Source organism: Notamacropus eugenii, chromosome 2 (assembly GCF_028372415.1).
Source record: "Notamacropus eugenii isolate mMacEug1 chromosome 2, mMacEug1.pri_v2, whole genome shotgun sequence".
Lineage (NCBI taxonomy): Eukaryota > Metazoa > Chordata > Mammalia > Diprotodontia > Macropodidae > Notamacropus > Notamacropus eugenii.
This window is the reverse complement of record NC_092873.1, coordinates 427,839,200-427,865,689: the sequence shown is the minus strand read 5'-3', so window position 1 is coordinate 427,865,689 and position 26,490 is coordinate 427,839,200. Positions and strand designations below refer to the sequence as shown.

The 26,490-nt window shown below is 39.5% G+C and overlaps 1 protein-coding gene across 15 annotated transcripts in view; it reads left to right on the top strand.

Annotated features, from left to right (window-relative positions):
- HHAT (hedgehog acyltransferase) overlaps nt 1–26,490 on the top strand; it is a 607,669-nt gene that overhangs the window by 333,942 nt on the left and 247,237 nt on the right. For all 15 annotated transcript variants that reach the window (XR_011973339.1, XR_011973345.1, XR_011973344.1 and 12 more), the window contains one exon: nt 5,614–5,815. Coding sequence is in view for 7 of the 15 variants with exons in the window: in XM_072637867.1 (XP_072493968.1) it covers nt 5,614–5,815 (202 nt within the window). In the remaining 8 variants the exon portion in view is untranslated. The remainder of the gene's footprint in view (nt 1–5,613; nt 5,816–26,490) is intronic.

Genomic DNA, 26,490 nt, shown 5'->3' with positions numbered 1-26,490 from the left:
TTCAAATAAGATACAGACAGGATAAATTGGAGATAACCAACTGAGAGGGAGGTTAGGGAGGTTCCTTGCAGAAGATGATATTTTAGGTGAGACTTGAAGGAGTCCAGGGAAGGTAGGAGGCAGAGATGAGGAGAGAGGGAAGTCCAGGCATGGGGACTAGTCAGTGAAAGCACTCAAGAGATGGGAGATGGAGTGTCTTTTGTGATGGACATCAAGGAGGCCAGTGTCACTAGATTGCAGAATCTGTAGGAGTGGAAGGGAGTTAGGCTTACAAAGACTGAAAAGGTAACTAGGCGTTAAGGAAGGCTAAATAAGCCAAACAAAGGATTTTATGTTTTATCCTGGAGGCAGCAGGAGTCACCAGAATTAACTGAATAGGAAACTGACATGATCAGATTTGCACTTCAGAAAGGTCACTTTCATAACTGAACAGAGGCTGAATTAAGAGTAGGGAGGGACTTGAGGCAGAGAGATTAACTAAGAAGCTGTTTAACTAGTTCAGGTGTGAGGAGACAGGACCTATGCCAGGACATGGGCAGCATCAGAGGAGAGAAGGGGGCATAGATGAGAAATGTTGTGAGGGTAGAAATGGCAGGACTTGGCAATTGATTGTGAGTGGGATAGGTTTAGTGAAGACTTCTCAGATTGTAGTTCTTCTCCCAGGGGTGAGGTAAGACTGAGAGGCTCAAGGTTACTATATTTTTAGAACAGAATAATTCCATATAAGGATATAAAACTGTGTAGTACATTAGGGTCTCAATGATTGGATAAAGTTTACCTAATTCTTCAGTGTCTTCATTTCAAAAGGGATTGGTTAGATTTCGTGTCTAGAATGTAAGATCATATTCTCAGCTAATGAGAATAATGGTCAGTGGGGGGGGAGGGACTTGCGTTAGAGTCTATATAAATCAGTGCCTTTTCTTTGTCTTCGGCTTTCCTACTCCAGGTGAACTGCTGTAGGATTGTCCAGATTCTCGAGAATCGAATAAATCTCTTTTCTGTCATCACTTTGACAGGCCTCTGAGTGATTTATGTAGGGACCTGAGCCATTCCACACAATTGGACATGGGAGTAAGAGAGAGGGAGGAGTTGAGGATGAACCCAGGTTTCAAGACTGAATGACTAGGGGGATAGTGGTACCTTCTACAGTAACAGGAAAAGGGGAGAGTATGGGGAGGAGGAAAACATAACCAAGTTCAATTTTGGACATATTGAACTTAAGATTTTTGCAAGGCATCCAGTTCAAGATGTCCATTAGGTAACTGGAGATGTCAGGAGGGAGATTAAGGCTGGAGAAGATTTGCAAAACTATGATAATTGAATCCATGGGAGTTGATATATAATCATTATCAGATATTCTTTTGGGTATGCTGGCTTTCAGAGGTTAAATAAAGGCAGATGGATGTTCATCTTTCAGTTAGGGGTTAGACCCATCTTCAGTGTCTAAAGTAGCACATCGCAGTGTTCTGGTAAAATTGTCATTGATTAGATCCTAGAATAAAAGTAATTTTCTGAAATTTTTGTTGTGAAATAGTATGGATGAAGGGGGCCCAGGACAAAGTCTTGGGGGACCCTTACAATTAGCACACATGACCTAGATGTATAGTCAACAAAGGAGACTGAAGAGGAAGAGTCAGATGGGTAGGAAGAGAATTAGGAGAAAATAGTGTCATAAAAACCCAAAGGAAAGAGTATCGAGGAGAAGAAGGTCTTTTCCTAGCAATAAATGACAGGGTATTGCTTTCTCCAGATATCAGAGGACTAGAGAGGAGCCACAATGATACTCATTGTTGGGTGCCACTTTATGCTTGAAGTATAATTAAATTACATAACTGATACATCCTCATTATACAAAACAATCTGCAGTGCTTCATCCTTAGAGAAGTTTATCATTCTATGTGTCTATGGATTCTAAAAGGGCCAAAACTAAATATAAATGTAATCAAGAGGCTTGAGTTCTAGGCATGGCTATTTAGTGCAGGTCAAGACATACAGTGACCCTTTCTTTGGGAACATGCAACATCTCAGGGCCACATAACAGCTGTGGAATGACCAGGATTTTGCCCTAAGGCAGAGAAATTGGGAGGGCACTGACAGCTCTTGGAGGTTTTTTTTGGTTTTTTTTTAGCAGCATGGAAACATATGAACTTAGCACCTCTTTTAACAGAATAATTAGTTACAATAAAAAGTTACCAGAAGCTTCTCATGGCCTATAAGCAACAGACTTTTCCCAGATGAAGTCATTTTCTTAATCCCAAGTTCTTATAGTGCCCAAGGTTTTTCTGCTCCGCCCCAAAGTATCACGGGATTTCTTCCTACAGCAGTTTGTATCTGAGGATCTTCTCTTCTCCAATGAATTTATCTATCAAAATGTGATTCATGAGCTGTTTTATGCTACTTTCTCTTGGTGAGTTTAGTTAAGCTTACTCTGAGTGCCAGTATTTCAAACTTTAAATTTACTCAATCATTGATAGAAAGAAGTATGTTTATTTCATTCTTATGTGGAAAGTTGTACCATGGATATGGTTGGTTGGTTCCATTGCAAAATTAAGATAATGTATCAAGAGAAGGAACCCTTAAACATCATCTAGTCCAATCTTCTAATTTTATAGACAAGATAATTGTGTCCCAAAGAGATGGAGAGACTTGCCCAAGGTCCCATAGCTAGTAGGTGGCAGAACTGCCATTGAAACACAGATCTTTTGACTTTAAATCCACTGCACTTTGCATTTAAGTCCTATGAATCTCCAAGAGAAGATGCTGCTTAGTTAGGATTCCTACCCCTCCCCACATGTATATATTCACACAAAGGTATGTAATTGTTTTTATTGTTTATATTGATCCCGGACTTGGGGACATTTATAACAAAAACTTATATCTTTGTTGACATCATTACCAGATCTTCTGTTGTGCTTCCTACCTTCCAGAGGGTGAGTAAAGACAGATGGATGTTCATCATTAGGTTGGGGGTTAGACCAGTTTTCAGGCTGTAAATTGGCACATTTCAGTGGTCCTGGAAAATTGTCATTGATTAGTTTCTAGGATAAAAGGAATTTTCAGAGATTTCTGTAAGTTGTCATACAGAAGGGAAAAGTGACATAACTGCATTGTGTGGAGATACCTGAAATAGATGTGCATATGGTTATCAGATTCTTCTTCACCACCATAGAAACATGCCCCCTTTGAGGAACTGAGCTTTCTTTGCCAAGCTTCATGCACCAGTGGCATAGCTGGTCTGATTATGTGAATAACTTTAACACTTTTCAATGTGCCTCATTTTAAAAGAAATGTATACACAAAAGCCTGGATTTTAAATCAGAAAAATTGGATGGGAAAAGAGTAACAGAGCAGATTTTCTTTAGAACAGGAGTCTGTGAACTTGTTTTTAAAAATATTTTGGTAGCTATATTTAAATATAACTAGTTTCCTTTATAGTTCCATGTATTTTATTTTATGCATTTATAATAATAGTTAGAATTTATATAGTGTTTTAAGGTTTGCAAAATGCTTTACAAATATTAATTCATTTTATCCATACAACAAGCCTGGGAGGTTGGTGCTGTTATTATCCTCCTTTTACAAATGGGGAAACTGAGTCAGATAGAGGTTAAATAACTTGCCCAGGGTCACACAAGCTATTCAGAGACTGAGAGCAGTTTTGAACTCACAGATAGTAGGTCCTTAAATATTTATACAGATTTTTTTTTCAGAATTTTCTTGCTTTGGGAAGGAGAGAATGAATCCTTTTTTACTTCCTTCACATCAGAAATACAATCTTTCTTGAGAGAAGAACGTATTCTCCCTTGAACTTAAGGTGTCTAGAAAACCCAAATTGTAGAGAGGAGAGAGTGTATCAGGGAGGGGCAGCAGAGAGCTGCTGATAAGGATAGTAATGGTGGTTAGAAATTGGCCACAAAGTCCTAATGGAGAGATGTGATGACTTCTGGGAAGAAGTCATGATAACAGCTGCTTGGAACCCCTAGGATCTTAGTAGCTCCTTGATAAAACTCTGCGGATACTTCAACCCCAGCTTGAGCTCCAGCATGTCTTCCCATGTTAGAGCATAGCTTTGTGGTCATTCAATAGATTCTTTTCATTTGGTGCCATTCTCAGATGGAGAACCTGCTGTCCTTAGTGTGGCTTTCTTATTTGTGGGTTTGTTGCCCACTTCTGGACAACTTGCCTGGGAGAGTGGGATTGGCTTAGGCCTCCTTCTCTTTCATTCTATCTCTGGCCAAGGGGCAACATGATCTCTGGTAACGTTTTCTCATCTGTAAAGTGAAGGAATTGAGTGAGATTATATAGTTATCAGAATTTTAGAGTTGGAAAAGACTCTAAAGTTTGAGTTGCCTAGCACAAAGTAGGCAGTTAATAAGTGCTTTGTTTTTCATCCTCCAATCCCTACTCAAAGAGTGCATCCCACATCAAACATTTCTGGTAATAATCTCAGTCTAACTTCTACTTGAGTTCAGTTCAATTCAAGAAAAGCTTTTAAAATATCTATTATGTGCAAGATTAATAGAAGGTCTCCTCCAGCTTTCAAATTCTGTTATTCTGTGATTACCATACCTTTTTCCTTCCCTCTCTGACTTCATTTAGCACTTTTTGTACACTTCTAGCAGACATGTATTATTGGGCCCTTACTAGACTATAAACTCCATAAAGAGAGTGACTTGTTGTTGTTGTGTTTGTCCTTCATTCTCGAAGAGGTCCATGACATCAAGATATGTCTTATCTGAACTCTGTCTTCTTAGACCCTCATACAATGCCCTGAATACAATAGGTGCTTAATGTGGGGCAGCTAAGTGTTATTGGATAGCCTGCTGGACTTGATGTTGGGGAGAGCTGAATCAAAATCCTGCCTCAGTCACTGTGGCCTTGGGCAAGTTATGTAACCTCCTTCAGCCTCAGTGTCCTCATCTGTGAAATGGTGATATTCTGTCTCACAGGGGTGGTTGTGAAGATCAAATGGGATAAGACGTAAATCACTGTAAAAGTTACTTATGATGATGATAGATAGCATTTATATAGTACGTACCATGTACTAGGCACTGTGCTAAGTGCTTTACAAATATCATCTCATTTGAACTTCCCAATAACCCAGGGACATAGGTACTGTTATGATCCCCATTTTACCATTAAGGAAATTGAGGCAAACAATGGTTAAGTGACTTTATATGAGGCTGGATTTGAACTCAGGTCTTCCTGATTCCAGGCCCAGCATTCTATTCATACACTACCTAGGTGCCTCAGAATGATGATGTTAAATTGAACTGTATATTTACTGCAGCCAGCCTTAACATTTAAAACTCTTTGTGACCCTGTGGATCAACTGTCCATAGGGTTTCCTTGGAAAAGATATTAGAATGGTTTGTCATTTCCTTCTCCAGTGGATCCTTTTGACAGGCAATCAGAGGTTAAGTGACTTGCTCAGGATCACTAGTTTCTGAGGTTGAATTTGAACTCAGATCTTCCTGACTCCAGATCCAGTGCTGTATCCACTGAGACACCAGCTGCCTCAACATTTAAAACACTTACTTATTACCCATGTGTTTAGTGTTAAAGGTATAAATGGATGAAGATGTGTATATCCCTCTGTCTCTGTTTCTGCAGATACATCTACATCCCGACAGGAGGCTCCCGCCGGGGAGTACTGAGAATGCTGTTTTCCACAGCGATGACCTTTGCATTTGTGAGTTATTGGCATGGAGGACATGACTATCTGTGGTACTGGGCAGTGCTGAACTGGGTAGGAGTGACAATAGAAAATAGAGTCCGGAGACTTCTGTCAATCCCCTTCATTCATGAAAGTTTGGTGAGCATAAGATGCTTTGTTTTGTGTGTTGGGCTGAGGGGAGGGCAGGCTGGGAAGGAAGGGAAGGGTGATTGTGAGATGGCTCCTAGGCATTGGACTTTCCCTCATGTCTACTATGGAAATAAAATCCTTTAGTCCTGTCAGATTGGGCACACAGGACCCCATATTTCTGGAGGCAAGACTGCATAAATGATGCTTTGAATATAATCAATCAATGTGGATTATTGAATTATTCTTATTAAATTATTATTTTTATTATTTATTTAATAATTAAATTATTGTTTTAATTTTTATTAACTATTAAATCCCTCCAGTGTACCAAGTATACAAATATGAAAGTGAGATAGTCTCTGTCTTCAAGTAGCTTACATTTTGTGGAAGGAAGCAACATCAAGAAACCAGCCAACCGATATTGATTAGGCATTTGTTATGTACCAGACGTTGTGCTAAAGTCTGGAGATTAAAGCAACAATAACACAAAACAAACCCCTCAAAAACATGTTCATATATAATTAAATAAAATATGATTTTCAGGGAAATAGAGCAGGGCTCTTGTGAGACTCAGATAAGATAATGCAAACCTTAAAGAATTATATCAATATTGGCACCCTGTCCCCCCAAATGTGTGCACACATATTTTGTATTTAATCTGCATTGGTAATACTTTTTAAAGCCTAGACAATCAATGAAAGAATAAAACATGCTCTGATCAGTAACAGTTGCTGATTTCTGAGATGTAAACGCTCCCCTTGAAAATTTAACCCTCAGCTCTCACAAGCTGGTTAGTGCTGGCTGTAGCACACCAGAAGGTTCAGATACCTCAGACTAACATTCGAGGCCTTCCCCATGTGATCCTATGCTACCATTCCTGCCTCACCTCACACAGCCCTTCAGGGGCTCAACATGTCAGCCATCCTTTGAACACATCCTACCCTCTCCCGATTTTGTCTTGTTTACGTTTTTCTGCTATAGCTGGGATCCATTCCGTCACTGCCTCCATCTCTGTTGAAATCCTTTCTATTTTTCCAGGGCCAGCTCTGATGCCACACCTTCTATAAAGCCTTTCCTGCTGAGTTTCTCCTAAACTCTCATACCTGTTGTAGCTCTCTGATATACTTGTCACTTTCTAGTTTTTATTATGTAATTTGTCAGATTGTCTCATCTCCTCTTTATGATTCCACAGGTGTCAAGGGCCACTGAGATTCTATGGGGCGCCATTCTTTCCTTCTTCATCTACTCAGCAAGCCAGAAGACTGGATTTGCTGGTGCCCTCCCCGTGTGTGTGTGTGTGTGTGTGTGTGTGTGTGTGTGTGTGTGTGTGTGTTCTGCTGTATCTCTTATTTCTAAACAGAGCTCCTGCTATATCTTAGTTTGTTGATTTCAATTCAGCCATTTTCCTTTCTCTCTTAGGATATGTTCCCTGAAAAGATTACATGACTAGTTTTTTTTTTTCTCTAAAGGATTTATTGCTAAATATTAAAGAAAAATAGATACAATCCAATATTACTTCAGTAATTTTTGGATTTGACAGTTCATCACTGTGAGTGCCCTCCCCTCCAGTGATGTGGATCAGAGTCCTTACATTTTTTAATGGATAGTATTTATGGGTTGCCATGGCTCAAAAAATTCATCGCCCAATAGCTTTCCTTTTGGTGATAAACAACTATGAACATTACTGGATTGGTTCTCAACAGATGGGCAATCCACCACTGATCCTCAAGTCAGAACCCTTCTAGCTTGATAGAATCGGCTATGGCTTTGATTCACTTACAAATATGTTCAGTGTTTCTGCCTACTTCTCCAATGCTTAGCTACAATTTTGGGGGTCCAGAGTCCTATAGCACACAATAATCAAATCTTTTTTCATGAATTTCGCAGAACACTTCCTGGGCTTGACATTGCCTATATTTTCCCAGGCTTGTTGGCTGTGAACAAGGAGCCACAGTCTTCTAGACCTCCTAGATTCAGGCCTCCTTCAGGCACTGTACCTCCATCATTTTCTGTTAGATAACTCAATGTTCTGAACCGTTATGCTTTTATTTCCTATGCTTTACTTTTCTTTTTTGTGTACTTTTCTCCACTGTCCCTCTGTAACCTCTGCCCCCCAACCTATCATTTCTGTTTCTAATTGATCTGCCTGAACTAAATTCCCTTGCCAGATTATAGTGGCTAATTCTGCCCTTGGTAATGAAATTGCATCTTCTATTTATAGCTCTTGTAACCTATGACCAAGGGGCTAGCTTTCCATGTTTCCTTTTTCTGAACTTCGCTTTCCCATGGTGTTCCTAGCACAGTGTCTCCTCCCATACTGGTCTTTTGCCTCTTGAAAGCTTCCCTTCCCTCCTTCCCCCTCATATTGTCTTGCCTCTAATTCCTCTCTCTGAACTAACAGGCATACTCTCAAGTCAGTGGACACTAAAAACCTGCCATTGCTTTTAGTTATTGGAGTCTTAAATCAAGGGGCAGTAGATTCCTCTATCCCTCATACTCTTTCTCCCTCCAGGCATTGGTTCTAACCTTAAGGAAAAAAAAAATCTCCTAGGTAGCATATATAAATGGAACATACCTTCCTCATCCCACTCATAAGAGAGGCTGGGCTCTAGTCAAGCTAAAAGGCCTAGTAAGGCTTCTCCACCAGACTGTCCTTGGGGGCATGGATTGTGCACTACTCATCTGTGTATCCCCAGAACCTGGTACAATCTCCTGCACATGGTAGGTATTTAACAGTAGCTTTAATATGTCAGTGGATTCATGATCTCGTCAATGAGAACACTCCATTGTTACCCATTCATACCTTTGATCAGTCAAGCCACAAGCATTTATAATTATGTTCCTAACACTGTGATAAGTGTTGGATTTACAGAAGTCCAGCTTACTTGGAAAGACAGTATTCATGGAGGGAACAGGAAAAGTCTAAGGAAGAAAAGAACCCCAAGAATCCAAGGTGAAGAGGGAGAACATTTCAAGCACAGAGTAATGAGGAAGAGTTGGAGCATCCTGTGTGAGGAACAATGAGTACACAAATATAGCTAGACCTTAGAGTATGTAGAAGGTGGTAATGTAAAAGGACAATGGAATAGTAGGAAGGGGATATATTGTAAAATGATTTATGTGCCAAAGAAGTTGATATTTGATCATAGAAGTAATAGAGTGTCAATTGAGTTTATTGAGTAGGAGTGAAGGTGGCATTTGTATTTTTGGACACTCAGTCTCTTTAGTGACTGTGTGACATCTGTCTTCAGATTCTCCTTTGAAGATCTCCCAATGTGCTAGAGGCTCTTTTACATTTCTTGAGTACCAGCTTAACACATGATACATCAATCTGTAATAGATGATCCCTTGCATTCACTGTATGACTTGTATACTTTCTCTTCGAATAATACATTTTTCCTGGATGACATTCCTTACACTACTTATTTTGCATAGGTCATCATTGGAAATATGCCACAGCTACTTATGCCCACCATCCATCTCTCCATTGCCCTTTGCATCCTCCAAAATGTTGATTCTTTGGAGATTGTGGTGTTCCATGATCCATAACACAATAGAATCACTGAAAGAATATTAAAAACAAAAGATGGGTTTGAGATCAGAGGATATTTCAAGACCATGGAACCTGAAAAAATTTCCCAAATGTAATCCAGCCTATTCTTTTCCTTCTCTTCTGCTGTACACTCAGCTTACTGCCGACCTGCGGTGCCTCCCCATGATTGTAGTGCTGATGAATTAGCCCAATGGATTGCCCATCCAGCTACATGTCATAGTTTGCCTAGTAGTCTGCATTTTTCATCCTTTTGCTTTTTTTTTCCGTGTGGAGGCATAGCCATAGCAACCATTCACTGAAGAATTATAAAGCAAGAATGACCTTCCTGAAATTCCTTTTTTTAAATTCACATTTTCTTTCTTCCAAACATGCAGCAGTTCCCACATATATATTTGGAGCAAAGATATATTCTTTCCAGCTACTACTAGTTATACTCTTGTCTATAGGCTTCTATTGTTTATTCCTTAATGTGACCTAGGCTTCCAAATGAGAACTTCCTTAATGTAATAATGATGTATCCGGCTTTTTGTGTACCTCCTTCATAGTATCCAGTCATAATGGTTGCCTGTTGATTACTTATTCTGTGAACAGCTCTGGAGTGGGCATGGTCTATGACCAGAAACCAATCTCTAATTTCATTAGGATTTAGAATATTTGCCTTCTGATCTATTTGATTCTAGGATCAAAATATCATAGATTAAGAACCAGAAGGGACCCCAGAGGTTATATAGTCTAACTCTCTCATGCTATAGATGAGAAAATGGACTGCCAGCAAACTTAAATGATTTGCCTGAGGTCATATAAGCACTAAGTAACAGTCAGAATTTGAACCCAGATCCTCTGACTTTCAAAACCATCCTTCCACTTATTGTACTTGCCAAAGTGTACAAATGACTGCTTTTAGCCTATGCAGAGCCACACAGAGGGATCTTGTTTTCTGTCTATACTGAAGGCAAAAGAAGAGGAAATGGACTCATGCTGCAGCCTGAAATATTTAGGATAGAGAAACTCTGAACTGAGCTGTTCAATTATAAGCCCAGAAGACCAGAAGATGGTGGATGTTTCTCAGGGCTTTTTTTCTTCTTTAGTAGGGTAAATTCTAATTGGTCCAGCAGAGCTAGGATACTCTTTTGAAGCTCATAGAAGAAAATGGATATATGGGAGAAAGAAGTAGAAAGCAAATAGCCCTCATGGTAACCAATAGCTTTGTGAGGGCTGAGATTATTAGTTGTGACTCACTGATGAGCAAAGCAGTAGGAAGTGGACAAAAGATGTTTTCAGAGCACTCATGAGCTGGGTGGACCTAGCAAAGTTACTAAAGAATGAAAAAGCTTTTCTTTCCTCTGTATTTGCTATCCCCAGGGTAGCTGGAATTTATTCTGTACTGAAAACTTTTGATAAGTGAAGATACATTTAAAGATCAATGCAGAAAGATTGGTTTTCACCAACTCTTTTTGACTTGAACTCTCCTTTATAAGCAGATCTATTCAGGTCACTAGTAGATACTTCCTGTAGAGAGATAAGCTTCAATCTTGAGCTTTGCTTTATTGGCATTTAGATATTTCCCCCAAGATTCCAATCAATCACTAAGCAGTTATTAAGGGCCTACTATGTGACTTCTTTAGCAATTGCTTCATTCATTCTTTGAACTTGTGTTGCAGAAATGCTTCTTGATAAATTGATTAATATGTGCCATATGCGTAGGATACAAATATGTAAGTGAGAAGGTACCTGCTCCTGAGTGAGAGAGAGTTCCTCATAGAATCATAGATTAGAGCTGCACATGACTTCAGAGGCCATAGAAACCATTTCCTCCTATTTTGCTGAGGAGGAAATTGAGACATAAGTGGCCTTCCCAGGATCACACAACTAGTAAGAGTCTTAGGCAGGACTTTAACCCAGGACTCTGTGATTCTCAAGTCCAGTGTCCTAGCCACTATGCCATGTTCACAGACAAGTCAGTTCAGGATAATTAAATTTAATAATTTGATCACTATTATATTATAAGAAATAAATAATAAATTAATAGAAAGTTATTTTGAGGGTGGTAATTAATAATTAGGGGAATTAGAAAAAGACCCTTGAAGTAGATGAGATACCACTTGATCTGAGCCTTGAAAGGAGCCAGGGATTTCAAGAGAGAGAGATGAGGAGGAAGAGTATTTTGGGCATGGGGGGCAGTTTTTACCAAGGCATAAAAGTGGGAGATGGAATTTTGTATAAGGAGCAGAGAGTATGTGAAGAAGAATAATTCCATCCTCTTGAGTAATTTAAAATCAATGTGGCTACTCCTCCCCTTCTCACCCAGCACTCATCTCTTGCCCCTAGATGGATCCCATTAATGTAGTCTTTGAGATAAGGCCTTTTCTATTTATAGAGCTAATGATAGAGGCAGCCAATGTTTATAAAGTACTTCAAGTTTTGCAAAGTGCTCTCTTCACAATAGTCTTATGAGATAGATATCTCATTTTACAGATGAGGGATAGATCTTTTGAGAGGCTATGACTTGCTCAAGGTTACCCAGCTAGAGTGAATGTGAGCCTAGTTTTTAGAATAATCCTCCTAACTCTAAATCCATTGTCCTTTCCACTGCACCATGACACTGCTAACTTGGGAATCTCCCAATGAAACTGAAAGTTAGCCAGTACAAGAAGCCCAGAAAGGAAATTAATGTTCTAGTGATAAGGTAAGACTATTTTATTTTTAGACAGATTATATTTCCTTATCTGTCCAATTAGGAATTTGACTAGATCAGAGCCATAAGTAGGGTGGTTATGACTGTGATTTTGTGGCAGGGCACTCACATCTGGCAAGGATGTACTTTTCCCCTGCAGTGGTCCTTCAGACACTGTTTGTGCCTTGTGACCATTCTGTTCCTTTGCCTAGTCCTGGGGCACGATCCCTAGGGTCCCATCACTATGATCCTCCTTTTGTAGGCCTCATTTTTTTTTTCCATTGATGGGCCCCTTACCTGCCACCTCATCCCTCAATTATTTCCAAGGAGGTTAGTGATAAAAGTCATTGTCCATGCCATAGAGTTATTGACTGGTCTTTCATGGGAGACAGGCCAACCTCATATCAGTACAAATGTTCCCAATTAGGTTAGGCTGTTTTCTGTGGTTTATATAATGCTGCCAAGCCTAGGAACCAGTATCTCACTTTCCATTTGGAGACACCAAGCATCAATGTCTATGCTAAGGCAATGGGCAAAGCTGGAATCTGGAGACCTTCCCATGCCCCATCTGAGCTTCCCCTCACTTGGCCTGCTTTTCCCCCAGTGGTCTCCCCATAAAGAATGTTTGAAGTTTATGGCTCACCAGGAATATGTGAGAGTCTCTCTCCCTTCCATGGGGCAGTTTCTTGGGATCTGTCCCTGTCACAGAACTTTGAATCCCAAGGTTCCTTCCCAGATATGCCCTCCTTTATCCTACTCAGTCAAATATGTCCCAGGTGCAGTAATTCCTAGTTATGGCTCAGAACTAGACAATCTCTAAAGTCCCTGCCAACTCCGTTTTGACACTGTCTGATTCCATGACACATTCTACCGTGGTGTCTCTCACTCAGAGCAGTTCTGCTTTATTAGCTGCAATTATCAGTGTGACTGTGAGGATTAAGAAAGCAAGTCCGCTGAATCTCAGAGATCGTTTCTTATTAATTTCCTGTTAATGTTCATTCCCTGCAATATGAGTAACATAGAGAGTGCACTTCATTTTATTAAGTCATAACTCATCATGCCACTTGTCAATATGTGGAGAATGACACTTAGCATGTCTAGATGAACCTAGTCAGCAAACCATTCTTAATAGAAATGTCAGTGGGAGTCAGCACCCACAACCCTGATTTAACTTGTTTTGTGGGAAAGGCAACTTGTTTCTAAAGTTCATTGCATTTTGGAAGGACACTTATTCTTGTTTCTTATTCCTTTAGAACTTCCTCTGGGAGAAACATTCTCTCTCTGTGACTGTCTTTTTGTCTCTTTCTATATCTCACCTTTCTGCCTCTCTATGTCTCTCCTTCCCTCTCTCCTTCCCTCTCTCCCTCCCTCCCTCCTTCCCTCCCTTCCTTCCTTCCTTCCTTCCTTCCTTCCTTCCTTCCTTCCTTCCTTCCTTCCTTCCTTCCTTCCTCCCTCCCTCCCTCCCTCCCTCCCTTCCTCTCTTCCTCCCTTCTTTTCTTTTTTACCAAGGCTAGAAATGCAGTTGCCACTGAAGCACATGATCTCCGTGGCCTCCTCATTTTCCAGGCCTGGGTCCTTAGGCGTCCTGGTGATCCTCTGCTGTCAGGGACTGACCATGTTGATTCAGGACAGTGGGGACACTTGATAGACTTCAGTTCTATTACCACTCAGAACTCCTGAGCATAGACAGATCTCTACCTCCCCAGTAGAAATGATTAGAGGCGTGTTCCACAACTCCTGGCTCATTTTGTCTACATTTATATATTTATATTCTTTCTATATTTATCTACAGATAAAGTTTCCTCCAAGGAGTATCTGTAACATCTATATTCTTTGCACCTATGTGTAACACCGTTGTCAGGTCTGGTGGGATAGTGAATATTCGCTAAATTTTTATTAATTTGCTACCTGAATTCTTTCTCTTTGGACCAACTTATCTGTAAGGATGATGGAAATGATGATTATAGTTAAGATTTGTGTAGTAAATGACACTGTCCAAAGTCATTTTGGCACATTATTTTATTTATTCTTCAGCACAGTCCTGTAACATAGGTGGGGTAGAGATTATTCTTTTGATTTTACAGATACGGAACTCACATGTCAGATAATTTCTTCCCTCAAGGAGCTTACAGTACAGTTTTGGGAAGATCAGATAATGATAGAAGAGATCTTAGTAGCCATCTTAGCCAATATATACTTGAACAAGAGCCCCTTCTACAGTATATACCAGCCAAATGGAACATACAAAAACAGTTAAGTACAATTCAAGACATATATCTGCTAAATTACTAAAAAAAAATAAGTGGAAAAGACAGTCAGTATTACAGGAGAGTATTTGCTAGAGAGAAGTAAGAGGTCAGTGAGAGCTAGAGCACTCCAACAATACTTCTGGAGAAGGTGGGACTTGAGTTGAACCCAGAAGGATCATGGCATTCAAGGCTTCTTCCATGGCAAAAGAAGCATGGTGTAGGAACAGCATAAGCAAAATCACAAAATTAGGAATGAGTATGATATATTCAAGAGCTATTGAGGAAACTCATTGGCTAGAGTGAAGGATTTGTGTCCTTTTATGTCTGTGTTCCTTAACCTGGGCTTCATGGTTTTTCACAATCTTATCTTACTCTATGAGGTGTAATAAAAAGAAAGATAGAATTTGGATTCAAATCCTAACCCTGATTGTCGCGTATGACCTTGGGCAGGTTACCTTGTCTCTGATATTAAATTTCTTCATTGATGAAAGGGTGATCAAAATACTTGTAGCACTGCATAGTGAATTGAGGATCAGTCTTGGAGTCAGGAAGTCTTGGGTTTCAAATCCTAGCTGTGTGATTATGAGCAAGTCACTTAACCTTTCTGTGCCCCAGGTAATTATCTAAGACTGCAAAATGAAGATTCATGCCCCTTGAAGTGAATTTCAATACCAGAAATTTGCTATACTTCTGAAATCAGAAGTCCCAAACTCTCAGTCCCCAAATAGTATTTCTCATACAATTTACCTCACAAGGTTGCCGTGAGAAAAGTATTTGTGAACTCAGAAAAGTATTTGTAAACTCTGAAGTTCTATATCAGTACTATTTATTGTTATTATTGTTGTCTCAGTTTGGGAGGAATCAGATTATGCAGGGTCACAAATGCCTGTCTGAGGGATAGAAATGTAATCCACTTAGCCAAACATGGTAGCATTTAGTTAACATAATAGCCCCATGCACAAAATTAGTCCGTTATCCCATCTCCCCAGAGCTGGAACAAACCTCTAAGGTCTGATTTTCTGCATCTGAAAAACAACATATTTTGTTGTGAACAGTTTGTTCCAATGCTGATTATGACCCTTTGGAACCCCACTTCAGCATGCCCTGCTCATAATGATCATTAATGATGCAGGAGGCATACTGTGGCATTCACTGGATGTACATTTTCTTCTCTGTAGGGATCCAGAGCTTGTGTCTTAACCTGCCTAGTCTCAGAGATGTAATTCTGACAATAATTCCACATATTAGTTGAAACACAGTCACTGTGGCAAAGACATTTTTGGCATTTCTTTGAAACTGTCCATCAATTTCATAGAGTAGCTGGTGGCATTTTGAAATGCATACTACTCCTGATTTTTCAGGAACTACAAATTCTTCATGTATTATCCAATTCAATTCAACTAGCATTTATTAAGTGCCTACTATGTGCCAAGGCAATGCACTAGTCCCTGAGAATGCAAAGAGAAAATGAATAAAAAGACTCAGCCCCTCTCCTAACAGAACTTACATTCTACTGGGAAGGATAAATAATACGAGATAGTATGAGGAGGGAGGTCAGGAAAGGCTTTCAATAGAAGGTAACACATGAGAAGAGTCTTGAAGGAAAATGAGGATCCTAAGAGTTAGTGAGAACAGAATAGTTCCCAGGCGTTGAGCAAAATATAGAGGGAGAAGATAAAAGGCTGAGTTTGAGGGACACCAAATGGGCCAGTTTGGTTGGATTGCAGAGGTCATGAATATAAGTACAAAACAGAACTGGAGTCAGATTGTACTTTTGTCCCCAATGCAGTGAGGAGCCACTAGAGATTTTTTAACCAGGGAATTACGTAGTTGCTCTAGGAAGATTAGTTGAGCAGCTGTTGAGAAATGAATTGGCAAGAGAAAAGACTAGAAGTTGGGAGACCATTTAGGAGGCTTTTGCAATAAATTCATGCTAGAAATGTTAAGGACCTGAACTAAAGTGATGACTGTGAATGGAGAGAAGGGGATGGATGAGAGTGAGGTCAGTAAGCAACTGATTGGATATGGGTGATAAGGGAGAGTTAAGAGTCTAGTCTAACTGAGGTTAAAAATATCAGTACCTAGAAGTATATGAACCTGTGTAACTGGAGGGTGGTAGGGTCTCTCTCCCTCCCCCCCACTCCCCACTCCCTCCATTAGAAGGTCAGTCCCTTGAGGACGGGAACTATTTACACTTTTGTCTTTGTATCTTTAGTGCTTTCCACATACTAGGCACTTAATAAATGTTTGCTGATTGATTGATGACTAACCATTTCACCTTGCCTAATGTCAATGGAATTATGAAAAACTTCTTGGCTTTAAATTTTTTCTAGTCAGATTTAGTTTAGAACTGTTGAAAACTGTAATGAACACTTCCCTCCCTTCACTTCCCCTCGCCTTTCCTGCCCAACTCCTACATTCTCACATTCTCCTCAGGGTAGGTAGAATCAATGTTTGGGGCTTGTTGTAACAGATGGAAGATGGACAGGGGACAGGGTCTGTTAACAGAGTTCTTGCAGCAGGAGGGTAATTCCTGTGTGGATCTCGAAATACAGATCTGTGGGATTGGTTTGGTTACCCCGCAGGAGTGTGGAGGCCACTGGGAGAGGAGTGCTGAGTGAGTGCATTAAAAAAGTGTTTTACAGTGTTCTTTCACAAGGCTGTTGTTAACCTTGTTTTACTTCTTGCTTGGTAGATTCAGGTGTAATCACATCAGTCCTGGCTAATAATTCTTTTTGTTTTTGTTTTTGTTTTTTGAGAGTGGGGACTAGGGAAAAGTCTAGTCTGCCATCTTGTCGGTTATATGATGTAGATACATCTTGCTACATTCATTATTGCCGAGTGACTATTAGCTCCCATAGGATCAATGATTATCTCCAGGTCATGATTTCGCAAATCTACATATTCAACTCTCATCTCTCCTGAACTCTAATAGTTCATTACCAATTGCCTACTGGACATGTCCACCCAAAACTTAATATGCCAAAAACAGAACTCATTACTCCCTTCCTCCAACACCTTGGTATTGTCTACAATCTTTTCAATTACCCAGGTTCCTCAGGATCATCCTTGAGGCTTTCTTCTCCCTCATCCCTGATATTCAATAAGTTTCCAAGTCTTACTGTATACTATATCTTACATCTTACTACATTCCTGCTGCATTCACATAGTCACCACCCTAATTCAGACCCTCATCCCCTCCACTTGTAATTAAAAGTAATTAAAGTAGCCTGTTAATTGCTGCCCCTGCCTCCAGTATTCCCCATCTCCAAATTCATCCTCCACATAGAAACCACACTATTCTTCCTAAAGCACAGGTCTGACCATATATATCCCCTACTCAAAAGCTTCAGTGGTTACTTTTTGCCTCTAGGATGAACTTCAAATCCTTATGTCTGGCATTTAAATCTCCCAAATTATCTTTCCAGGCTGATTCCATATTACTTTACTTAGAGTCTACTTACTATTCCCTGTGTACAACATATAACTTTGCCTGGCACATACTAAGAACTCAGTAAATGCTTGCTGACTTGACTTTATGTTGGGAGACAATGTCAAAAAAAGAATTCACTTTACAGATATTCATTATATAAGTTTTATTACTTCAGTAATTATATTACTGCTATTACTAACAATGATAATGACAACTTCATGGGAATACATCTGTTATATAAATTTAAGGGCTCCTGCATTATATCTTTAAAAATTTTGAGGAAAATATTGACTGATTTCTATAATGTTTTAAGGTTTAAATAGAACTTTCTTCATGCCAAGCTTGGAGGTAAATAATATAAATATTATTTCCCCATTTTATAAATGAAGAATCTATATCCCAAAGAAGTGAAATAATTTCCCCCTTGTTAAACAGCTGGGACAAAGCTAAGATAACCTTCAAACTTGGGGCATTTGACTCTACATCTAGTATCTTTTGTACTGCTTCAATCCTAGAGCCAAGGACTGATGAATCTAGATGGCAGCTCCCTCTATGAAGTCTGCCAGAGCAGAGTTGTATATAGAATAACCTTTGGGTTGAGCAGATATGCAGTATACCCAGTGTTGGGATTTTGTGTCATGTTGCCAAAAACCTGGTTTATTCTTTCTTCTTTGAATATAGAACCAGCTAAATGGCGGCAACACAGCTGTATTCTCAATGATCTCTAACACAGCCTGGAAGAGACTAGCATTTCCCTTTCTTTCCAAAAGTGATATTCAAGAAATCCCGAGTATAAACATGTGCACATGTATATGCATAGTAAGTATATGCACATCCATATGCATATATAACCACACGTATTTAAAGGCTTTGTAAAAGAAAAGCATATAGATCTTCCAAAATGTTTCACATTTTTCCCAACTAGAAATAAAGTCTGCTTTAAAAAGCATAGCAAGCTGCTGCTGGACTTGTTTGATATGCACTGGATCTGTGGTAATTAGCATCTTGTAATGAAATACCTAATTTGACACTGAGTTTTCTTTTTCCTCTGGAATCTGTCTCTGGAGTCTGCCTAGCAGCTGGGGGATTGTCAGTGTCTGGCCCCAGAGTAGAAAACAGCAAGTCACTTTTTTGTTTGTTTCTTTGAGAAGGATGAGACGCAAAAGTTGGGGTACAGACCCTTTCCCAACCACAGAATTTTTTGCCCAAGTAGATCTAGTTCTCTGAATAGCTGGTTTCTTAATTTACTTTATTTCCTTACAAGTTGTTTTATCCTTAAGCTTCTTGAAGGCAGGAACTATCTCACTTTTGTAGTCATGTATCCCCAGTGCTTGGCCCATGTTAAGTGCTTAAAAAATGTTGATTTTACTGCATGACTAATTACCAATCAAAATTCAGGAATGGGACCAGTCTTCAGCTACAAATCACAATGGAGCTCTTGCCATCTCTGCCTTTTGTCCAGAGATCCCAGATAGGACTAGGAAGACCAGAATTTGAATCCTGCCTCAGATACTAGCTGCATGACTCTGGGCAAGTCACCCAACCTTTCTGGGGCTGTTTCCTCATCTATAAAATGAGACAACAGTTGAAGGAAAAAATTTATCAGAAAAATGGGAGAGGTTAGGGTCATGGACATAAGTAAAGGAGTTGACCTTGGCTAAAAGAGGGGCTACTTCTTGCTCAGAGAGAGGAGCAAAGGAAGAAAGAACGATATATGCCATATACCTATCCCATTCCTACCTTCTACCCTCCCCTTCCATTATCCTGTTTTATAAACCAGCTTCACTTCGGATTTAGACCATTTTCCTCTCCAGCTCCATCTATTCACTTTGCAGTCCTGGAAACCTGGCTCCCCCAAGAAGACAATGCATTCTCAGCCATGTACTGTTATATTCCAGTACATTTACTTATCTCTCTCCCATCTCTTCCCCAGCTCTCTAATGCATTGTGTCAGACTCCATTCTGAGATTCAGTTTTATTGTGTTTGAGGCATTCTGCTTGTCAATCAGACCGTTAATCTTGTTGGTAAGGGAAATCAGTTTAGTCTGATGTGTGTTCTTTTTGATCAGCCCACAGTGACTTGTACTGATCACTATTTTCTTACCTGAATAAATTCAGAAAAGATGTGTTATTATTGCATCATCCTAAGAAAATCTCGGTGTAGAAACTCCCTCCATCTGACAGATTGCAACCCATCCAGTGTGTAAACTCTATAAATTTACTTGAGATGCATAGAGATCAATTGACTTCCCTGGGACTACACAGCTTGTCAGCTGTGATGGGATTTGAAACCAGGTCTCCTGAATTTAACCTCGTACTCTCTTCTCTGTGCTGTGCTGCTTCCTCCCCTTAAATATTTGCTCTGGAATTGGGCTGAAAATCCAAGTCGGGTTTAATGTTCTATAGTTTGAAATATCCACCTTCTGTTTTACTCTCTTTGAAAACAGAGAATTTGTCCTTACCTCTGAAGTATCTCTTCTGGTCTCCATGGTTTTCTAGATTCAGCAGTTCAACAATCCTGTCTACATGGTCTTCTAATACCGTAGAATTAACTTCATCTGCCCTAAGGATTCAAACTCAGTGAGGACAGCGAGAAGTTCTCATAATCTCCTTACTCAGCCTGGATTTCAGTAGCCTTTTAACCATTTTTCTTCATTTTCTCCCAGTCAAAAGAACTTTTTCTTTGGTAGAGAAAATAGAAGAAAAATAAGAGTTAGTTCTGTCTTCTCTTCCAGGTACATTGTCTTTGTCCCTGAGCTATGGCACTATCTTTACTTGATCTTCCTTTGCCATCCCCTGTCCCCCAAATAACCTCAAAGTTTTCCATTCTTAAAATTCATCCCAAGCATTACTTTTTTCTGAGGTCTAGCCTCTTTTTGAACATTGTTCCTACTGAGCCATTGTAGTCTAGCATTAATATTCAGTTTCCTGACTTTTCCTCTGCTTTCTGAACATGTCTCAAAATTCCAAGTGGTTCAGTGAGTTCTTTGTGTATCCAGAGGGTCTTTTTTTTTTTTAGGCAGCTTCTACTTTTTTTATTAGCATTATCTATGTCATTAGAATTTTCTTCTTCATTACCTTCCCCCTCTCTGGAACAGATGACCCATGTAGAACCTTAAATCAGAGAATCATACCTATCATTTCTCTAAAATCCTTTCCCCCAGAGTTTAGGTTACATGCTGGGAAAAACCTGGGATTTCCACTCTTAGCTGAGACAAATTCTAGAAGGCATGATTACTCTTTCTTAAGTTCCCATAATTTCTATTTTAGTTACTAAGTTCTTCTTACTGGTCACAGGCCTGGAACAATATTCTTGATCACCTCTTCTACCTTTTTGTGGCTGAAATTTCTTTAAGGCAAGTCAAGAATTTATTAGCTGATTTGTTTTTAGCAAAGAGGATACTTCTAGCAGGTGCATGTAACTTAGTGACTCCAAAAGCCTTCTTCATTTTCAGGTTTAGGAACTTATCATCAATTTCCTCTTGTTTTGGAAGTCTGCTCCAAGGTCCCATGGCTTTCTTGCTTTTGTTCCCCCCTTTTCTTGTCATTACCCATTTGTTCTCTGATATGCTTTCTCCTTTCAATTCTCCGGTTTCTATGTAGTACTTTGTCTTTTTTGAAGGTAAATCTACTCCACTACTGTTTTTATTTAGCTTAGGTCTCTTGAATAAGGTATACTCTTCCATTACCATATTTAATCATATGTCACATCCCAAGATGTCTCATTGATACTTATGAAATCATTATTTATACATATGAGGTCTCTAGTTCACTTTGCTTAATATCTGTCTCTGCTATCTAGAATATTACTACTGCCCCTCTCCCTGGAGATTATCTCTTAGGAATTGTTAGACATCTCTAGGACTCATCTTTCCCCTGCTTCATATCTACTAACCTCTCTGGCACCTCACTTAGTAGTCAGTTGTGAACAGTTTCCCTCTTCTTTTTTTTCATTTAATGAGCTCCACAAGACTTTAGGCATATGTCAAATTCCTAGTCCTCATTAGATTTATGCTGTCTGTGCAGGAGGACAACCTTCATGTGTTTATTTTAGAGGTAAAATGGCAGGTGAGGTTTAGAATGGTCTTTTTGACTTGTTCTGAGAAAAGGTGGGAGGGCAGACAAGTCATTTAACAAACATTTATTGGGAGCACACACAGGGTCTGTGAATCTTGACATATGTTTATTGAACATGTTCCTTTACTCCAGGGGCTTACAGTCTAATAGGGGAGATAAGAAAGAAAATAATTATTAAAACTATATCAATAAAATAGGAATAAAAATTCCTTGAGAGGAGAAATCAATCAATCAACCAGCATTTCTTAACCACCTGCTATGTGCCAGGTACTTTGCTAGGTGCTAAGAAGACAAATGCAATAAATAAAATGATCTACTCACAAGGAGCTTACATTCTAATTGTGGATACAACAAAAATATATATAAATATGTACAGGATCAGTGGAGAATAAATACAAATAAATGTGAAGTATTTAAATCCAAGGTAGTTTGGAAGAAAAGGACACTTGTATTTGAGGGAATCTGGAAATGTAGAAAATACCATCAATATGAAACTGCAGTGCTTGGGCGGCATCTTGAAGGAAAAGACGTGAAGGGAAAATACATTGGAGTTATTGGGAGCATCCAGGGCAAAAGCATGGAGGTGGGAGATGGAGTGTTGAGTATGATCAAAAAAGAGAAAGTCAGTTTGGCCAGATTGCAGTGAGGGAAGGAGCACAATTTTCAACAAAGCTAGACAGATAGGTTGAGACCAGGTTGTGAAGGGCCTTAAAACCTGAAGAGAGAAGTTTCTTTTTTATCTTAGAAGCAATAGAAAAGACTCTTGGTCATGGCTATGGTGGCAGGTTTGTGACTGGTGGGAGGTTAGTCCAATAAAGCTTCACAGAGGAAAGATTCCCACCCAGAATCCTTTGATCAAGTCATAGTCTCTCTCCCCCCACCCTCCATTCTGGATCAGGGCCTAAGCCTTTGACAGTCACTGTGGCCTCTTTCAGTTGTTCGTTGACCCCTGGTCTTCACCAGCCTCTGCTCTTGTGATTTTCTAGCTGTCTGCATTCTGCCTTCAATAGAAAAATAAACACTTTGGTAATTATATGGAAGAACTCTGTCCAGCTGCTCAAACCCACCCAGTTTCTATTTTTAGTTTTCCTCCCCCCACTTAAAAATAAACAGCATTGGGTCCCTCTTGCCAAACCTTTGTCATCTCCAGCATCCTTTCCTCCAGCCCATCTGTTCCCCCAGATGCTCATCCCAATCCCTTCATCCCTGCCCCATCCCCACATCCAGTCTTCCCTGTGGAGAGTCAGTAGAATCACTCCTAACAGGCTGCTCTCAGCCCTGGCATCCCATCTGCCTTTCCACCCCTGCTTTCTCTTCAATATTCCACTTTACTTTTGACCCAGATTCCAAAGACAACGTATCAGGCTTACTCACCCCCAGCCAATTCTGTGCTTTCCAGGGACAAGATATTAAACAGTGAACCAGAAATCTGAGTCTTTGGGTTGAAAAGAGTGAACGTGGAACTCTAGAATAGTTAAACAGGTGAAAAATATCACATATTTCAAAAAGGATTCAGAGAGGACACCTAAAGTAGTCTAATACGAACATGTTGGCCTGGGAGTCAGGAGACCTAGGATAGAGAGTTTACTTGACTCCTAAATGCTATAGCATTTAATTATTCTAAGTCCTTATTTAGGGGATATTTAGGGAATATGTTTAACATTCTCAGCTCATAGAGGGCATATCATAGATGGCAACTAAGAATCCTGTCTATCAACTCCAAATATCTGTCCATTGGTGTTATCGTTAGAGGCAATCTGCTGGCCTAGAGAGATCATACAATTGGCCTAGGCAGGAATTTATGTCCGATATTTTGTCACTCCTTGCAAAACATAAGGCCATTATTGGTTCTTGGACAATTGGAACAACTTGTATATGCCTCCAGCCATTCTTTTGGCCTAACCTTTGGTTTCATACATTTACAAGAGCCTTATATGGAAACTTCCTTCCCCAGTACAAATTGGCACTTGTTCTGAAACTTATAATTTTAGAGTTACCTGAGATATTGAGATGCTATGTGATTGCCCAGTCACTCAGGTACTGTCTGATAGAGATAAGGCTTGAACCCTGGTTTTCCGGACTTTGAATGCCAGCTTTCTATCCATAATGCCACACTGCCTCACAAACATCTAAAGATTTTTCTCCCTAAAAGTAGAGTTTGAGACTCTTAATCTCTGAACAATGAACTTTAACCCCTTGAGGGTCCTCTGTCCTTTTTACACAGATTAATTTAATTGAATTGGTTTCAAAGAACATTTATTAAATGACTAGTACGTGCAGAGCGCTGTAATAAATGATAAAGATACCGAGGTACAGGATTCATTCATTAACTCATTCGTAGGGTTATGGATTGTGAGCTAAAGGCAATCTTAGAGGGCATAGCTGAATGTGGAAACTGAAGCAAAGAGAAAGTAAGATAATAATTGGATGGATGGGAATTGATGGGATGGTCAAAGAACATTTGGAGAGAGAAGGCACAGAGCCTTGAAGAGCAGTGGCATTTAGGGAGTGTGTATGTGTGAGAGAGAGAGAGACAGACAGAGAGACAGAGACAGAGACAGAGAAACAGAGAGACAGAGGCAGGTAGGAACCAGAAGAGAGCAGTGACACAGAAACAGGGGAGAAGACAACTCATGACAGGGTGTTTGTCAACAACGCTAAGACCCACAGAAAGATCAGGAAGAATGAGGACTGAACAAAAGCCATTACATGTAATTGTTAAAGGACAGCTAGGTGGCATGGTGGATAGAGCACTAGCTCTGGAATCAGGAGGATCTGAGTTCAAATCCTGCCTCAGATACTTGACACTCATTTACTAACAATGTGACCCTGGGCAAGTCACTGAACCCTGATTGCCTTGCCAAAAAAAATTGATTTAATAGTTAAAAGATTATTGGCAACTTTGGAAAGAACATGATCAATCAAAGCTTGAAGTCAGTAGCGTGGTTTTAAGGAGTTTGAGTGGTACAGGAATGAAAGAGAAAAGAAAACTCTTTTTCTAGGTCCTGGGCAGTGATTCAGAGGAGAGATCCATTCCAGGAAAGACTTCTTAATGACCCAGGAAAGGGTTAGTAGAAAGGTAGAAACTGATGATTGGAGGAGCAAAGGGATAATAGATGTAGCAAATGCCTAAAGGGGACAGGAGGGAGTGAGATTAAGGAAGCAAGTGTAGGGATTGACTTGGAGAAGGGACTCCTCTTCTTCTGATGTGGGATCAGTTGGAGGAAATGGAAATGGCCATGGGGAGCAGGAATAGGCTCACTCTTCTTGGCAGCTGAGTTGAGGATGGAATGTAGGGGGAAGTGATTTAAGGCAGGGAAACAATCAGTAGGCTATGGCTATAGTTCAGGGGTAAGATGATAAGAGCCTTTACCATGGTGGTGGCTGTGAGCAGATAGAAGGGACCAATGTAGGAGATGTTATGAAGAAAGAAACAACAGGAATTGGCAACAGATTGGACATGTTGGGTGAGTGCAAGAGAAGAGTCAAAAAGGCCATCATGGACCTTTGTGACTGGGAGGATGCTGGTGTCACCATTAGTAATAGGGAAGCAGGAACAGATGGATTTATACGTGAATTCTACCAAACATTCGAAGAACAATGAATCCCAATACTATATAAACTATTTGAAAAAAATAGCTAAAGGAGTTCTACCAGATTCCTTCTATGACTCAAATATGGTTTTGATACCTAAACCAGAGAGAGCAAAAACATAGAAAGAAAATAGACCAATTTCCTTAATGAATATCAGCATAAAAATTTTAAATAAAATTCTAGCAAGGAGATTTCAGCAATATATCGCAAAGATCATATACCGTAACCAGGTGGGATTTTTGTCAGGAATGCAGGGCTGGTTCAACATTAGGAAAACTGGCAGCATAATTGATGTCAATAAGAAAAACATATCATTGTTTTTGATATAGCAAAAAGAAATATCAGTAAGAAAACAACAAAAGTCACATTATTATTTCAATAGATGTAGAAAAAGGCTTTGAAAAAATATGGCACACATTCCTATAAACACTAGAAAGCACCGGAATCCATGGAGTCTTTCTTAAAATAAGTAATATCTATCTAAAACCTAGAACAGGCATTATCTGCAGTGGGGATAAACTTGATGCTTTTCCAGTAAGATCAGGGGTGAAGCAAGGATATCCATTGTCACCGCTATTCAATCTTGCACTAGAAATGACAGCTATAGCAGTAAGGTAAGAAAAAGAAATTGAAGGAATAAAAATAGGCAATGAAGAAATAAAACTGTCACTCTTTGCAAAATGATATGATGATATACTTAAAGAACCCTAGAGAATCACCTAAAAAAAGTAGTTGAAACAATGATCAACTTTAGCAAAGTTGCAGGATGTAGAACAAACCTTCATAAATTATCAACATTTCTCTATACTACCAACAAAACCCAGCAGCAATAGATAGAAACATAAATTCCATGTAAAATAACTGTAGACAATATAAAATACTTGGGAGTCTGCCCACTAAGAGAAACCCTGCAAGTAGATAAATAAAATTATAAAATACTTTTCACACAAATAAAGGCATATCTAAACAATTGAAGACATTAATTGCTCATGAGTAGGTCAAGACAATAAAATGAAAATGACAATTCCAAGGTAATTTACTTCAATGTTATACCAATCAAACTACTGAAAAATTGCTTTATGGAACTAGACAAAATAATCAAAA